Source organism: Amblyomma maculatum, chromosome 3 (genome assembly GCF_055883805.1).
Source record: "Amblyomma maculatum isolate TAMU_Amacu chromosome 3, ASM5588380v1, whole genome shotgun sequence".
NCBI lineage: Eukaryota > Metazoa > Arthropoda > Arachnida > Ixodida > Ixodidae > Amblyomma > Amblyomma maculatum.
The window spans coordinates 205117470-205135051 of record NC_139346.1 but is presented as its reverse complement, the minus strand read 5'-3'; the positions used below and the strand labels follow the sequence as shown (position 1 = coordinate 205135051).

The window sequence follows — 17582 nt, the reverse complement described above, 5'->3', positions numbered from 1 at the left end:
TGTATTCACGTAGGCATGACTTGTGGGAATGGAATAGACGCTGGCTGTTGCCTTGTATTGCTTAGACACTGGCCGTAGGCTGGACAGATGCTGTTGCCTTGTGGGAATGGAATAGACGCTGGCTCTTGCCTTGTATCATCGATCAGACCAACATTTGCCGATAAAAAAACGGAAAGTGAGGAACGTTCCCGATTTACTGGAGGGCTCGCGGACTTTCGTCCCAGACTTGGAGATTCCAGGGGTTTCGCTTTGCCCAGAAACGCCTCTTTCATCTGTTCCCCATCGGCAAGGGCGGCCAGGGATGTCCTGTGCAACTCCGATTACGAAAACATCAGTGACGACGAACTCTTTGTCGAATGCCACAGTGTCGCAGCAGCAGCCTCGGACACTACCAACAGCATCTGCGGTGACAGCGGCAGTGGTAGCACCCCAAATGCACCTGCACAAGACAGCAGCTCCCGCGCCGCCTCGCCTGACACTACAGCGGTATGTCCCCCCCCAAGCAGTACAAGTCATGGCAATGGTGCCAGTCCCAATATTCGTGGCACCGCATCATTTACCGGGCGTTCTAAACACCCCGGGCATCTCAAGCACATTTCCAGGCGCAGCGGTTACACCGGCCATCCCAAAGACACCGGGTCTTCCAGGCACAACGGGTCTTCCAAGCACAGCGGGTATTACAAGCACGGCGGCGAATCAGACAGACACAAGAACAGGAATAGAAAGCGAAATCGCCAAGATGCAAGATTGTGCGACGTCAGCCGCATGTCCGTCTCAGTTGCTACACACTCATCCAGCGTCATCCTCTTCCGATCAAAAGCCCCCAGAAAAGACATCAGGCAGTGTAGTTCTGGAGACCGCGAGTGCACTCACATCGACAAGTTTGGCGAAAACGAGCAGCGGTCGTGTTTTCAGCTTGACGGGAAACCACATCGAGATCCCTGTGCCGCCCGAAAAGTTGAAGCTGTTTCATCAAATAACGGAAAAGCTGACGGAGTGCTTCAAAGAAACCATGACCCCGGGGTTGATGCCTCGACAAATGTGTCGCGTACGTGCAGCACTGGCCCCCTTCGCGAGGCGTGTTTACATAAAACAAGTGTTTCCCGAACACTTCATACAAATGGAGGCACTCGTAAGGACGTTGCTAGCCAAAATACAGCAGGGAAGGCTAGACGCAGGCCTCAGCTAGAAATCGAAAGAAAAGTAAGGACTGAATTAAAATTATTTCGCAGCGCCGACAGACGAAGGAGGAGAGATTGTCGACTCCACGAGCGTGACGTGGCCTTCGACAGTGTACATAATAAAGTATAAGTTATGTTTGAAACAATGTGTCTTCCATTTTGTTTGCTCGCTTCCCTACAGCTGCTGCCGCAGAGTTGGGCACCGACCAGCGGCGAGCGAGTGACCGTCTTTCTAGGGAACATCCCCGCCAGAAAATCCCATTGCGCGCTCTCGGTGGAAGCCAGTCGCAGCAAAGCCACCTTGGTCGCAGCGGCTGCTCGGAGAGGGGGCAGATTGTGAGAGCGAGGAGAGCGGTGGCGCACGGCGGCTGCAACAATTCTCCGGTGCGTAGTAGTCGGCTGCTCGACGCAGCTTGAATGGGTGTTTGTGTGTGTGCGTGTGTGGCTGACTGAACGACGCCATGGAAAGGATGGAAATTGAGCGACTAGTGGGTAAGCAACTGTTGGCTATAAGCATGCAAAAGCAACAACAGCACGCGAAAAGTGGACGTGACAGTAAACACGGGGGCGATGCTCCCGGAAGAAATGGCGTTGTCGGTAACAGCGCCGCCCGTGGCTGTAGCAATTCTGCTGGCGCCGCTGCCGCCGCCACCGCCGCCACGAGTACTCGTGACGGGGCCGAGCAACGGCAGCAGCAGCGCGAGCAGAAACGAGAAAGGGCGTGCTAGCGGCGGCAGCGGCGGATGGCATGCTTCTAACCTCGCTAGGACTGCGCGCTGCCGCCACCACCGAAGAAATACTATTAGACGAGGACGTTGTATCGTTAGGCGAAGAAACTACGAGTGCCGCTACTACCATTGCCATGACGCTAGACGAGGAGCCGTGTGAAAGTGCTGAACGCGCCGCAGTATTCGAAGGCAAACAGCTCGTCGTGCGAATTAACGACATTGGACAGACGCCCCCCAAGCAGTCGTGTCGCGTATCTAGCCTTAAGCGCACATCCATGAACATGAAAAGAGCACCGCTGGTGACGCCGCCACGACAAGGAAGCGCGGACCTACGCGGAGTATTAGTAACTACTTCCTCTGAAAAGAGAAGGGCTCGCCTAATGAGCACGATAGATGCGGTAGCGCGAGGCAAGATCGGCGCCCAGCAACACAAAGGCGACGCAACGGCGAGCGCCATAATCGATCCGGTTGTTCTGCCTTTCAAGAAACAGCGCAAGGCACGCTTGTCACCTTCGAAGCAGCTGCCGCAGCAACGCTTCCAAGTGCACAAGATATTGACTATGTCGGCAGCTCGGCGGCGGCCTTCGCCGTCCCCGCCGTCAGAGGAGTTGGTCGAGAAAGAATCCGCGCTGGAAGAGCAACCCCAAGAACAGCAAGCCGAGCAGCAACAGCAGCAATTACCTCAACCGTCGCCGCCGCAGCCGCAACAGCAACAACCTCGGCAGCAGCAGCCGCAACAATCTCAGCGACAGCAGCAGCAACAGCCGCAGCAGCAACAACTATCTCAGCGACAGCAGCAGCAGTCACAACAGCAACAACCTCGACAGCAGCAGCAGCAGTCACAACAAACTCGGCGACAGCCTCAGCCCAGACAGCCCGAGCCCGAACAATTCACCTAAGATGAAATTTGTTGCGGTCAAGTCATACCGCCTACACCACCCATCAATAATACAAGCGACGAGCTGCCCGTGGCACCCGAGCCGTCGTCGCCCCCAAAAGCACGGCGGCCCGAACGCCTGGCGCGTAAACGACGGTTGCTCGGCGTGGGAACGCCGGAGGCTATAGATGAATATTTTCGCACTGACGAATGGAATCCATGTTGTCACAAGACGACGAGGAGGACTACGAAGCAGTTACTACTACAACCACGAGCGACGACGGCAGTGCAGCTAGCGACGGTTCCGGGATCGGCGCGGGGAAACGGAGACGCAGAGCTAGAATGCTTTCCCAGAGACGACGAAAGAAGCTCGAGCAGCAGAGGCAACGGGTCCGGTTCGCCGATGCTTCCACATCCCACGCCGACAAAGCCATGATGCAAGCTCTGCGCTCAATGATGAGTCACAGCTGGCGCGACACGTACACGGCCGAGCTGCGCGACATGTTGCCGCAACCCAAAGTGTGCGCTCTAGGCGAATATGTGGATCCTGACACACAGCGCAGCGTGCCCGTGCCGCCTCACGACACCATGCTGGCGCTTCTCGTGTTTGCCACCAGCATGCTGTCCTGTGCCAACGTCAACATTGAGGGATCCGGCCCCGAATTGTACGAACACATATTTGCCTACGCCGTGGTAGGTTTGGCGTTTGCGCTTTCAACCAACGATCAATGTTATATATATGTGTTTGTCTTTCCTGAGCCGGGGAATCAGGAACAGACGAGCCGCCATGGATGCACTGCGTAACTGGTTCGACGGAGCTTTTGCACATGGCGAACCGGGATACACGTTTCTCGACCCACACAACGTTCACCCCATTGTGCAGGCCAACCAATCGGACTCCCACCTTGCTCGTGGCAAACCAGTTTCCTGGCGAGCACTGGTGATACGTGTATGCTTTGCGCATGCGGCAGGACATGGGCTTTGCCTTGGCCCGTGTCTTACTGCTCCCCTTTCTGACGGGAGACGCGTGCGTGGCGGCTCTCGTCGGGGACATGGATGCCAAGTGGATGCCCGGCGTCTCGAGGGTTCTGCACTATGGGCTGCGCATGTGGCTTGCCTGTAAGAAGGGAGCCGAGTGCATGTACTATTTGATGCGCAACTGTATCGAGCAGCGCGCCTACCACGCAGTGGAACCGGCGTCGGTGGTGCTCGACGACGGCACGGTGCTGAGGCCTACCCAGACAGAGGAGCCCCAGCAGCAGATCGGTCAGGACGGACCTTTGCCCACGTTTGCAGAGGCACCCTATTACGACTTGCACCCGAGCGATTGCGTCGCCTGGCACGAGCTCTTCGCTACCAACGACTTTGCTGCTGCCAACGAACGTTGCAGCATTCAGCAATGATGATGATGATGATGGATCTATACAGATGAAAGAGGTGAAAGTTGACGCGCTGCGCTCACAATATATATATAGCTGCCCAAAACAGCGACCATACTTGACCTTAATTGACCTGCTGCTCATATGTAATACACAGTATGTACACTTACGTGTGCGACACATCCCTCGAAGCCATGTGGTACGCCAGCGTCTGGGTGCACCTTAATTTTGGTCTTGTCTACACCACCGACATACATTGGGGTGTTGAGGTTCACTCCCTGGGTGTGTCCAGGTGAACGCCCTGTCACCCTGCGTCCGTCATTTAGCACCAGCTCTCCATTCTGAGCGTTTCTGGATGCGGATAGCGTGATCCACTCATTCGGACGAAGCCTTTCAGGATGTCTGATGACCGCAGGCCCTGCAAGTACCCATGCAAATAAGAAGTTGTACTACAGCTTAACAGTTACAAAAGTTGGTGGCACGTACTGCTTGTTTGAAAGAACAGCATGAAAGCAAAGAACAGACAAGGAAAAATACAAAAGGTGGGCCAGCCATGAGCAAAAAGAAATTGAGCAAGGAAAACAGATCTATAAGCTGAATAAACAAAGCTGCTCCACTAACTTGGCAATCGGTAATTCAAACAAGAAAAAAAATATGTCAGCCATGAGAGATGTTTCATATGTGTGCATAATTTTGCAGGCTGGTAAGTTTCACTGGAAGCTAATAAACAGTAACTACCCACAACACTTGGTACAACAACGTTCTCGTTGCCCCGTGTGCCACTCTTCCTGGAGCCATGAACACACAGCACAACAGCGCTGCTAACTTGTCTTCAGTGCTTGGCATTCGAGCCAGAAAGAACAAAAGGCTGTGCTGCACGAGAGCTGAAACTGGTTGCTTCCACGCTAGCGGTACATTTCCTTGTAACAATATGTCACCGATAAAGCTCGGCCTCCAGTAAGCCTAGCACTGGAGTACTTTGCATCGAAGCCACAGGGAGAGTGCATAGAATAAGTCTTCACAATTTGCTGTATAAGGCCTAACGCTGCCATTTCACTGCCACACAGTAACCTCTGATTACAATGGGCATACAATTGATTTCCATGAGGCCTTCAAAAGTGAAGTGTGCAGAAATGCTGGTCAGAGTAAAGCCGCCTCACTGACTGTCGAGCCAGCTGTGGTACGCAAGTGAGAACCACAGTTGTTGGCGAGGCTTCAAATCTTTAGCAAAAGAATCATTGTCATTCAAACATGTAAATTTTCTACAATATTAGTAACTTGAAATAATGTGACTTTTGCCAGCAAGCTGATCTAGCAACCTGCTCTAACTCTGGGCACTCGTGCTGGTCGTTGGACGTGCACCCTATCCTCCATACTTTAAATGCATTATGTATTTGAAGGATTTGCCCAGGCTGTGTTGATTTCTTATGAAAATGCATGTTGCAGAATAAAAGGGCTCCAGCGTAGTGAGAAAATTTTTAGCGAGAGACGCAGGTAAGTGCTGCACCATAAAAACTGCGAAGTATAAGTCGAGGCCTGGTACAAGCATATAGTCAGCTTTATTAAACAGAATAGCATGCATTGCTGCTGCCTGCACTACTGCTGGTTTCAAAAGGGAACCGTATGGGGGCAGCAAGTGAAAGCACTAGCAAAGGATGCCTGTCACACAACACTCAAATCCATCTTGGGAGCAGTAAAAAATTCCAAGCAGGGATCACACCTCCACCCTTGCTTAAAAACTGATGTGCTGTGGCACGAGGATATACTGACATACTGCAATCTTGTCAAGTTCTCGTAGACAAGCACTAAAACCCATGTATGTATACGCCCATGTATAAACTTGTGCGGGGAGATAATGCTCAAGCTATAATACAGCTTTATGCCACACACAAAATCGGCAGTGGTGACAAACAAAACAGCCATCATGCTTACCTGATCCCGAGTCAAAACGGAATTCTAAACTTCCATTGTGAATTCCAATGGAGGTGAAGTCTCCTTTCTGATCTGGGTACTGGGCGCAGTAAACAAGCAGACAGTCATCCAGGCTCTTGGGCTTGATCTTCATGTTCACCTTCAGGTTGCTCTGGGAGCTCTTGGGCATCGGGTAGGCAGCAAAAGCATCGTCAGCAAATGCAGGCTCCAGAATAGTCACCTCTGGACAGGGCACAACATGTGTTCATAATGAATAAATGAAATCTAGCAACAAGCTTGAAATCTGCATAAAGTACTGCTTTAAGCAGGGTTCTTAGCGCAGTGCTACTAGCGCTCAAACTTTTCAGCGATATCGCTGCTGTGGCAAGGTTGCCTCGCCACCTGATAGCAAGCACTTTGTTCAGTTTAAAGCTGAAAAGCTGAGCAAAAAATATCTTGCCTTTTTCGCAGCGAAGGCCTGTTCGGCCGAAGGGGCAGTAGCAATCCAGCCCTCCACCCAGTCGGTTGACGCAGCGACCTTCACCGCAGAGCCCAGGGTAGCAGGCCTCACCCACTTTCTCACAGTCTTTCCCCGAAAAACCCGGTGGACAAATGCACCGATAGCCACCTTCTGAAGGTGCTTCTTGGCAAACACCGTCGTGTAGGCATGGGTTCAAAGAGCATGTCTCGCATGGTGTAGTGCCCACTTGCTCAGAGTCCTTTACCAAATCCAAGGTATGGCTGCCAAATTTGATTTCACTCACACAGCCTGCGTATGGCAAAAAAAATTAAATAAAATGGAGTAACAAAAAGTTCAGAAAGTCAACCCACAACATAAAAAGTCCCACTTCATCAAACTTTACTAACACGCCTGTGTAGCCTAGGGGTCACATGTCTGACTCCGAATTCAAGGTCAATTCCCCTCGCGTTCCGATCTGAATTGAAAATCTAAAGTTGGCAGCTCCTGTAAATCGGCCATTTCACGTGGTCGCATCACATCACACTATCCTACTAGTGCTAATTGGTGCCCGGCCATATCAGCTGCAAGCTACCACCTCCTAAAACTATGCCAGTGATTTTTTGCTCACAATGGTGATGCCAAATTTTCTGGAGAATGCAGCCATTAACGCTATTGCTGTACTAGTACTAAAGACACCACGTGGGCTAGATGGCGCCACAAATCTACCAAAACAACTTAACACTGCACTACAGTCACACTGCAGACCTAGGTGGTACCAAGTGGGAGCTGCTGAAAATAGAATGTATGGGCAAGAAATGAACAAGCATGATTACTATGCCTGAGGTTGTTCTCCGGCGCAGGCATCCAAGCTAGGACCAATCAGTTGAACAGATTGGTAGTTGACAGATTGGTAGGATATATATATATTCAGGATGCCTAGCTTGAAAACTGCACTCTCAGCCAGAAGTAACCATTGGAATATTAGGAATCCACATGTCCTGCCAGCAGTGTTGCATGTGCTGGGTTTTGTGTCACATGCACACCACAACAAATGCAGCAGGGAAGTGCATATAAGAACTGTGGTACTGCAGTGTAAAGTGAAACAATATTTACGAACTGGCACTGAGAAACACAGTGCAATAAGCATACACATGAACCGCATCTGTGGCTAATCCATTGAGGCTCATTTGAAGTGCCAAGACAGGCTCTCAGAATATCTGAAGCTCGGAGGTAAAACTCCATATTCACCAAACACGGCAGATAAAGTCCACTTACCTACGAAGCCAACATTGTAGCCATTATCATGCGAGATTCTGTCAAAGCTTGGCACACTCCCCACAAACAGAGGTTGAGTCAAGTCCAGCCCCATCATTCGCCCCTGAGATGTTCCGGTAACTTCTGACTGATCGTCAACTTTAAGTTTGGCTGCAAAGGACATCGTAACACAGCAAGTTCAAATATGCCACCTCGAAAATGTGTGACAGTCAGGAATCATGAGCTATGATGTGAAGAGCAACTCATGAGTACAACTATACTGAGGAACCAAATGTTTATTAAACACCCCAGTATCCAAAATCAGTTATGAGAAATGAGAGCACATTTCCAAACCAAATCTTGCACAGCAAGTGCATGGAATATCCAAGCCCTTGGTCGTACTTATTTATTCGTAATATCATAATACACGACAGCAGTAGGAAGCTCGAAGAAAGCTCACCGTCTTTCTTCTCTCTGCTGATCTGAACAGTGTGCCAGGTGTCCAGCTCCACCGGCGCATGGCTTCTCAGGTAGCCCACCCCTGAGCCGAGCTCAAAGCGGAATTCCACATAGCCGTTGGTCAGACCCACAGATATGAAATCTCCACCGCCATCCTCTTGTTGGCCATTATACAGAAGTAGCCCTGCACAAGAAGATATTGATAAAATACAGCATCGTTAAGGTGGCCTTCTGAAAATGTAGTCTGATGATAGTTATGCGCTTTGTGAAGGCCATGCAGACAAATGAAGAAATGTGCCACCAGGATTTTTTAACTGGAGTTTGAGAGTAACAACGCTGGCTGGCCTCCTAAACAACATGCAACATTTGAATACGAATAACTGAGAACTCCAAGGGTATCATCCCGAAGACTGTCATTTTATGAGCGAGTTCAAAACACTACATCAGACACAGCAGCCCTTCACTCAATGTGCGTTCTCAGCACAACTTTTTTTTTACATTGCAGGTAGCTAATACATACAGATTCTGTGCATAATGTAGCTATTCCTTCATAAGCCAAAATTGCTAGATCAAGGATGAGGATGCAGCTAGGAACAGAATATTTCAGAATTGCAGGCCTGACTAAAAACCGAGCATAAAAGAAAGAGAGCTACGAAACCTAAAATCACAACATACCTGTAGTTTTAGAAATATTTTGAGCTTTTAGAAACGGATACTTCGTTTAGAATGCATCTTTGCAGCATGCGAAAAAACTGCGGCATTTACCGTAGTTAATGTGGCAAGTTGGGCGTGTTGACATAGTTTTCAGAAAAGCAGCAGAAAAAAAGACGCGGACAAGGACAAGACAACAAGGACGGGCTCTGATTTTGACCGTGTTCTGAACTGGATGACATAGGCACAAATGTTCAGGACAATGCTGCCTCAAATACCCAAAATTACCGCAGATTTAGCCAATTTGGCCAAAAGCGAAGTATTTGCACTAGCATGTCGCATTTCACTCCGCTTTCACTTCAAGACTAGGGTTTCAAGGTCAGGCTTCAAGCAAAGACCAGAAAATCCGTGATCCGTGAAAATCCGTGGGACCTATGTGTTAGGCAGTCTCCAAATTTTACAATGCGCTACAACTAAGAAAGCAATGCGATAGCAGCATGTTCTGGACCTATTACACACAGCTGGAAGTTGAAGATGACGACATGCAATGATGCACAGTGCGAAAGAGTGGAAGGGTTGTTTGACTGCAACAATGGCACAGTGCTCTCATGCATTTGGCCAGTGAGGCGGATCTGTTCCAGCTGCCACGTGTTCAAAACCCAGGCTTGGAGCAGTTTGGTCATATCCATTTCTTTTTTGCGATTCTAGCTGGCTTCAGATAAACACACAAACAAGGACTTATTGTCAGAAGGAGAGCCCTAGTGCACTAAAAGCCCAATCGGAATGACCAGCCAGAAGGGCACGGAGACTACCAGAAGTTTGTAGTTGTACATTTGCACATGCATTAGCACCAGCATACAATATGAAAGCAGGTTGCTAGAAATCTGAACAAAATAAATGCATTAAACCACTCATAAAAACATGGTGCAAAGCTGTAAAAAGAATATATTTACCATGATCCTTTTCAGGTTTGAATGTTATCTGGACATCAAAGCCCATGTAGGCATTCACAATGGTTGGCAACTTCATGTATGAGAGGGGAGCCTGGGTGAACCTTGGAAGCAGGCCTTTAAAAAGAAAGTCGAAGAGGTGAATAAGAAACAAACTTTAAAATGGCGCACTACAAAATACAGTTTCACCCGATGGCATTAAGCAGCAAGAAAGTGCAGCGCATATGCAGTAATTGGATTAATCCTAAATGTTAAGCAAACATCCGGCCACCACTAAAATCAAAAAGATTTGAGGGTAGGTATGATTTTGCATACAGTATTGGTGAAAAAAATAAAATCCGGAGCACTAAATGTGGCTCTAGGAAATGAAAGCGGGAAATGAAGAAGCAGTAATGCTACCCAAATGCTCAGAAGGTGGCTTTCTAGATGCCTGGCAGATGAGGTAGCTTATAACAATTGTGAAAGGAGGCTGTGTATGAATCTGGAATGAAGCATTTGGAGCACAATGCATGGCTTGGAGCTAATTTCGTGCTGCGCCTTGGGGCACACCAAAGGAACTCAGATAATTCCGAAGTTTGAAGAGAGAAAGTAAACATTTTTGCTCGCATCTGCAGGGAGCTTTTAGTTTTTGAGAGAACGTTGCGCATTTATGCATGATCTATGCTTCTATTGTATACGCTATAAACACGACGTAACCGTCAGAAACGTTCTCAGAGCCCACCAAGTTCATTTCGCTGCTTCAGCACAATATAGATATATGCTTGATTCATATTATTAATTTTGACCACCTGGAGTTCTTCAACATGCACTGACATAGTACAGTACACAGGCATTTTGAGTTTTCCCACCATTTAAACATAGCTGCACGGCTAGGATCAGGCTTGTGTCCTCAAGCTCAGACTTCAATTGCTCTTGCCAGTTAGTCCCTGTGATAAGTCTAGGTCATAATTACAGCCCAGACGAAAACAAATTCACAGTGCACAATTGGTTTTCATTCCAAAAAAGTGTGAAATGACGAAAGACAATTGTGCCATGAGAAAACGGAGGTTTGCTTTTTTTTGACTGTCTGAATCTTCACAGGTGCAAGTAAATTTAGCCTTGAAGACAGGCGTTGTCAAACTCTTTAGCCTTCGGGAACCACAATGACTTTCAGAAGGAGTTTCAGAACTTTCCTTGTTTCCCACACAACCAGCAATATCCATAGGATCTTCACAAAAGGTCTCAATATCAAACGTCATTTTTGTACATCCATGCGATGTCCATGCGTCCATTATTAAAAGATCATCTTTAATGGATATCCTCATGACCTTACCTTTGTGTGGTCGTGAAGATATCACACAGTGTACATAACTTCGATGTTATAATGTGACTTTCAGTGGACATGCATAGTTCAGCAGATTTCAGCTGCTTTAAATTTTGATTCGGACTAAGTGGAAAGGCAGTGTCTTCAAGTAAAGCCCCTCAATTTCATCTTCAAGGCCCTGTTGTCCCTTCTCTGCCCCCCCCCCCCCCCCCTTCGCGAGCGAGAAGACGCGGTCCGCAGATGACTCTGCCGTAGTGCGTGATAAAAACGTGGGCAGCTCGTGTGCCGGAGAGGTTGAGGAGAACATTGGAGAGGCTCGCTGCCTACATTCGCGATCAAGAAATAGTGCATTCTTTGTGGCGAGCGAAAAATATTAAATGCTTTGCCTGCAGGCTTGTTGTATGAAACATTTGTTATGAACATGAATAATGCGTTTATTGGGCGACGCGCTGGCACTTTCATGATATCTTCGGCAACTCTACCACAAAATTAGCGCGGAGTAGCACGCCTTTTTTTTTTTTCTTTGATGGCGTCCGCGGCGTTCGTCTCGTTCCCTTCCCTGCCTCCGCTGCGCAGCCACCACAACACAATAGCACAATGCACGTGTTGTCCCTGCGAGCGAGAAGACGCGGTCAATTGACGTGTGTCCACAGATGACTCATGCCGTAGTACATGCCTATTTCAATACACTCAGCGGTCGAGTGGCGTCGGCGTATTTTGGGAACGTCTGCTAATCTTGGCGCTTCCGAGTATTGCAGCTTGCGCTTGGTGTAAAGCTCTGCACCCTACCAGTACATTCCTGTACAACCGGAAGCGATCCCCGGAAGCCGGAAGTGTCATTGTGCCTGGCATGCATATGTTGCATAGCTGACACAAGCTCACATCGCCTCAACCGCTCTCCGAGTTGCTGGCAGCCGCATATCGTCGCACGCGCGTCACATGGCCACATCTTCGCTGACGAAGTTGACAGCAGCAGTCATTTCAAGTTGTTAATCGCCCTGTGCATTGCCTTGTTCATGGAGTACGTTTCTTCAAAGGTACGTACGTTTCAGCATCACCTAAGAGCACGACTTTTTCTGCTATGCCTAAAGCAAGAGCGAAGACATGGGCAGCACGCGCAGCTGCGAGGAATACTCGTGCCACGTTTTCTGCTCTTGGTGAACCCGACGAGTGTGCAGAAGTGCATAAACCAGAAATGGTAGTTGGAGGGCTAGCCCTCAATGACAGCCCGGAGCCCACCTCTGTCATATTTGACCCAGAGTTTATTCCCGCCCAGCCCGGAGCTCACCTCTGTCATGTTTGACCCAGAGTTTATTCCCGCCGCGCAAGGATCACCTGAGTCATTGGAGCCTCTAGCTTTTTCTTTAAGCGGCGAGCCATTTTGCGCGCGTCGCCTAGCAAATGTGCGAGCGACATTGCTGATATTGACATAAAGTCCATTTTGCGGGAGTGGATATAGAAGAGAACATTATGCAGAAGGCCGCGACCTCCCTGCTATATATATATATTTTAACATCACTTTTTGCATGCCTTCATCGCACAATGGGTTGCTGCTTTGCCATTTTTTGTTGTTTTTTTTTGTGAAAAGCTAGGCTGGCTCTTATTAGATCACTTCAGAGAATAATATTGTTGTCTTGCCATGCGTGCCGTGCCAGCTTGTTCACACTGTATATTTTTCTGGATATTATGAAGAGTGTATGAAACTCTTTTCCATTATTGCTGTCATTACGCTCTACTTCTTGTTTTCCTCTCCCTGTTCCTTTAATTCCACTGGCTGCAGCTCAGTACTCAGGTGCTTAAGTTATTAAATAGCAACTGCAGCGGCTGGTAACAATTTTTCCTTCTTTTTGGCATTTTAATAATGAACCACAGCTACTATACTGCTGTATTTGTTTCAGTGGCTGCAAGGTCAAACATGCGGTATGTTGCAACAGTGGATGATGTGCAAGCAGCTATAAAGAAATGGCTCCAATATGCTCCATGCAGTCTTAAACAGCAACAGGAAAGGCTTGCAAAACAAGGTATGAAAATTTAGCCACTATTTTGTACAAAACTGTGTGTGTACATACCAGTTAGATGCTTGTTTAAGCATGGCTTGAACGAATTTAAATGAGCGAAAGCTCAACCGTGATTTTGCATGGTTTACCAAGGCTGTACACGGTTTGAATTAGGGGGGTGCTCAAGCTTCTCATTAAAAGTAGATGCGAGAGTGCCTTAACACCACCTTTTCATTCCGCTATTTTTTTAAATTTTTTTAGTTGGTTTTTGGGGAAGGAAGGCCACAGTATGTCTCACTTTTTAGTGGACACCTATGCTTAATTAGGTTGAAGGCATTTAGTCCCAGCGAGGTGAAATCTGAAGTTGCAGCCTGAATAGTGCAGCTTACACTCTAAAACAACTTCCAACCTTAACTGAAAAAGAAGTGAACACAAATTATTAACTATCCTTGTTAGAGACAACAGGTTGTGAAATTTTTACATTCCTTTAACTACGGGCACGGTGGAACTACGGGCATGTAAATAGGCTTATTTTCTTCGCACGTAAAGGTTTTACATCCATTTTTTTTTTTCACTGTTATATAGCTGTAAGTTCTGTTGCCAGCTTTCAGACAAGTTTGGTTTGTGCATGCGGCCTTTTTTTATGACTATTTTCTGTTACCTGTCAATTTCTTAATGCCCCACTTTATTGTTCACTTCATCCTTCATATTTTCCAGGAGGCACAAGCACGGACGCAAACTGAAACCCATGAAGAGGGGAAGGTGTTTGAAAGCTTGCAGTCTTTTTGTGAATAAAACTATAATTCACGCTATGTGTTTTGCTCAACAGCTATCGCTAGCTCTGCTAAAAGTGCATGCTTGTACATCTTGGCAATGTTCATGCAATGTCCAGAGACTGATTTGGCAACGTCCTCTAGACATCATAATGAATGTCCATGTGGACGTCCACTGTGAGGCAATAGGGACATCTCTTGAATATCCACTGGACCAATAGTGGGTATTTATGGAGATCCTCTGAATATTAAATATTTTGAGGGGTACATTTTATGGACATCTCCTGGATCTGATATGGTTGTCTGGGTTTGGCTTCCATTTCTTCCTGCATAACATGCATGCAATGCATGGTTCCTCAAACAATGACTGAAATTAACTAATAATGACTCTGTATAGTAAACGGCCTCTTGTAAGCAATTGTAATGCGCAGAGTTTCAAAATAACATCGATAAAGGCAACATGGGCATGGAAGCATGAACAGGTTTAAGTACTTAACAGCCCCAAGGAACCCAGGGGCTCTACAGAGCTCAGCTTGTAGACCCGTGCTTTATGGGAGGAGCCTGATGTCTCACCGGTAACCACGAGGATTGTGGGGACTTCCAATATTGTGCGATCACTCTTTGCAGTGCAGATGTAGGTGCCCGCATCACTGGCTCGAACATCTGGCACCACCAAGGTGCTTTCACGGGGCACAGCCTTGTGAGGAACATCACCGTGGTCACGAGTCCAGCTGTACGCAACAGGCGGCTCAAGGTTATGCCGGCAGTCCAGGACGACGGTAGAACCATATGGAATGGTCCGGGTCTCCACTTCGTTAGGTGGCACCGTTGGAGTTTCTGCAAATGAAGCATAAAAGTTTAGACAGAAACTGCACAAGCTTCTGCATCCACAACAATATACACAGGCAAAAGCAATATGACCGTCTGCTTTTGAATCTAGTGCAATAACTGTGCACTTTAATGTACTCAATCACTAAATATTCCATTTTTTTTTTCAATTGGAGTCATTATTTTCAAATTTTTACTGAATGTTCCATTTTTTCAATCGAAGTCACTGTTTTCAAATTTTTACCATGCAAAAAATTGCGTGCAGGCATTGCCATGCTTGCAACGGTCTGAGCCACAGTTTCTCAATCAGGCCACCAAGGGCATCTCTGCTCCTTTCTGTATTGCTTCTACCTGCATCATACATACTGGGGAATCCAGTTAAAATTGCACTGGTAGATTCCAGAAAAACTATGTGGTAGGCTGAATGTTCTGTTTCATCCAAATTTTCGTTCCCCAAATAACGGTGAAGCTGAAACTTGGTCTCACAAAACAGAAAACTTAAACTTCACCATAGAATAGCCATAAGTTATGGTCACACTGGCTCGTTCTAAAGATTATATTATTAGTTAGTGCACCATGTTAAAGGCTAGCATAAGACAAATTGGGGTTCAAAAAGCTAGTACGTGTGCCAACAAGTTCGCCTGTAGGGTTAAAGGGACACTAAAAACAATTGCATCGTTCATCTAGGATGTGTTTAATACAGATTGTTTCGAGCACAGCAATTTTCGCACGCCATTCGTACTGGACAGCAATGTAATTTTAGGGTGACTGCGGAAACCCTGGTAACCAAGCTCTGGCATTTATTGTGACAAAAGCCATCTCTTTGTGCCGACCAAAACATGCTGGCTCGGCTAATGGCACTTGAAATGTTTTCGGGTGTGTAATTCATTACACTCTCAAGGCAAAATGCATTGCAGAAGGACATACATATTGTGAATCAATATAATGCACAGATTAATGGTCTAATAGCATATACAGAGCTTAGTCTACAGCATAAAATTACAATAAATATCCACTTTATTGTCTCTTCCCATGAGAATTTGACTTTCCTGTGCTCTAGTAATATATGACAACAAAAAGCATAGAAGAAAAAGTAACCAGAAAGGTGGTTTTACAAGGTATCATGCAAGGAGTGAGTGCGATTTTTATATTTGGGCAATCTTTTCTGAGGCCCTCAGCAGACTACACCACTGCGAATGATCCCGTGTATAGGCAGACATCAATTCACACGGACGAGAACAAAAATAGTTTCATGCGGATAGGGTCAGGTAGAGCTTGGAACTGTGCCCTTGCATTCGTCATCAATGTCATGCATATACTACTTCAGACGTTGCCCACAGATCACTTTATGAATCAAGCAACTATAGCTCAAAATATACGGCATAGGCTTCTTTTTACTTATCATGAACTGAGGTATCGCAGAGTTGTCACAGAATGAATGCCGAGGAGTCTGAAACTGCATAGTTAACAGCATTCACTGCATGCATCATTGAACCAATGTGGAAACCCAATGTAGTGATGCCTCCAAAGCCTCTATGACTTTTTGCATCGACACATTAACTGCATGCCTACTCTTTATTTACAATATGGGACAGCTTTTGCAGAGAGGTTCTTAAAATGCTCGTTCCTCTGGCCATCCATACCTGTGAATTATAGCCAGATTAAAGTATTAAGAAAGTTTAATTTTGTTGTTGCACCTTTAGCAAGGACACAAAAAAGCCCACCAGAAATGAAACTAAAAAAGCAGCATGTAGCACCAATACAAATCATGCAAGTAGCTAAGTTAGTTTGCATTTTCTGACAAATTTCATTTGTCCTGTGTCTTTGCGTATGTGTTTGTCCAATGCGTGTTAAGACCGCATCATCTCTTGCACTAGCAACAATGAATGTTTGGAAATACGTCTATCAGCAGCAGCTGGCTTTATCAAAAGCAAGACAAAGGCCTTTAAAATTGATGTTCAAATAACACTTTCATGCCAGCTACAGTCGCTCAATACACAAGAACTTTGCAATTTCATGTCCTCGTACTGACTCTCAGACACATTTGCCTCCTCTCAGAATTAGTTAATTACAAGGACCACTGGTTACCCTGCCTTTGTGTTACTAGCCAGACCACGTGCACCTTTTGATTTGAGCAAGAATATTGTCAACTTACAATCCCCTCCCCCCCCCCCCCCCCCCTCCAACCTACTCTGCCCCCTTCTGTCTCTTCTTGGAGGTACCAGCATACGTTGCACAACACCTGTGAATGCTTGGTTTTCACGGTGCTACTTAGCAAAGCTTGAAAGGAATCTCACTGTTCTTGCAAACTGTCGGATTTAATTTACCAAAGCGATATCTGCACTGTGCGAAAGACTGTAGTGAGGACCCCTAAATGATTTCAGCCAACCGGTGTTTTTAGGATAATGCAGAACACTCAGACGTTTTTGAAGGAGGTGAGCTTCGCAGTTTTGTACGTGTATACAATGTCAGTGTTGTAACTTGACTTCACGAGATGCGAACTGTCATTATAGAGCATGAACCTTCTGCACAGTCACAATTTGAATGCTTCATTACATTCATGCTTTAGAAACAACTTGTCTTCGCACTTTCATCCAACAGTATGCTAATCACACTAAATTATCATACACGGTCATAAAATGTTGAAGTATTACAAAAATCAAGAAGATATAGCTAAACTTGAATTTTCCTTGTGCTGCATATTTGCCATATCAGTCAATGCCCAAAGGCAGAAATATCCTGGAAGTTACATAAAAAACTGCCAGTAGTGTCTTTTTATAGAAAAATGCAAAGATTGCAAGATGCATTTGTGCATATACGTAAAGTGGGCA

General features: G+C 46.7%; 1 protein-coding gene and 1 long non-coding RNA gene across 39 annotated transcripts in view; one reads left to right on the top strand and one right to left on the bottom strand.

The window, feature by feature from the left end:
* Window positions 1-17582, bottom strand: part of trol (terribly reduced optic lobes) — a 331282-nt gene that overhangs the window by 12619 nt on the left and 301081 nt on the right. For all 38 annotated transcript variants that reach the window (XM_084599338.1, XM_084599340.1, XM_084599355.1 and 35 more), the window contains 7 exons: window positions 14497-14760; window positions 9854-9967; window positions 8251-8433; window positions 7812-7961; window positions 6537-6845; window positions 6098-6319; window positions 4336-4583 (listed from right to left, as the gene is read on the bottom strand). In XM_084599338.1, coding sequence (XP_084455464.1) covers window positions 4336-4583; window positions 6098-6319; window positions 6537-6845; window positions 7812-7961; window positions 8251-8433; window positions 9854-9967; window positions 14497-14760 — 1490 coding nt within the window. The remainder of the gene's footprint in view (window positions 1-4335; window positions 4584-6097; window positions 6320-6536; window positions 6846-7811; window positions 7962-8250; window positions 8434-9853; window positions 9968-14496; window positions 14761-17582) is intronic.
* Window positions 11687-13978, top strand: LOC146197497 (uncharacterized). Its single transcript, XR_014705668.1, has 3 exons — window positions 11687-12190; window positions 13052-13174; window positions 13868-13978. It is a non-coding gene; the product is annotated as an uncharacterized LOC146197497 (long non-coding RNA).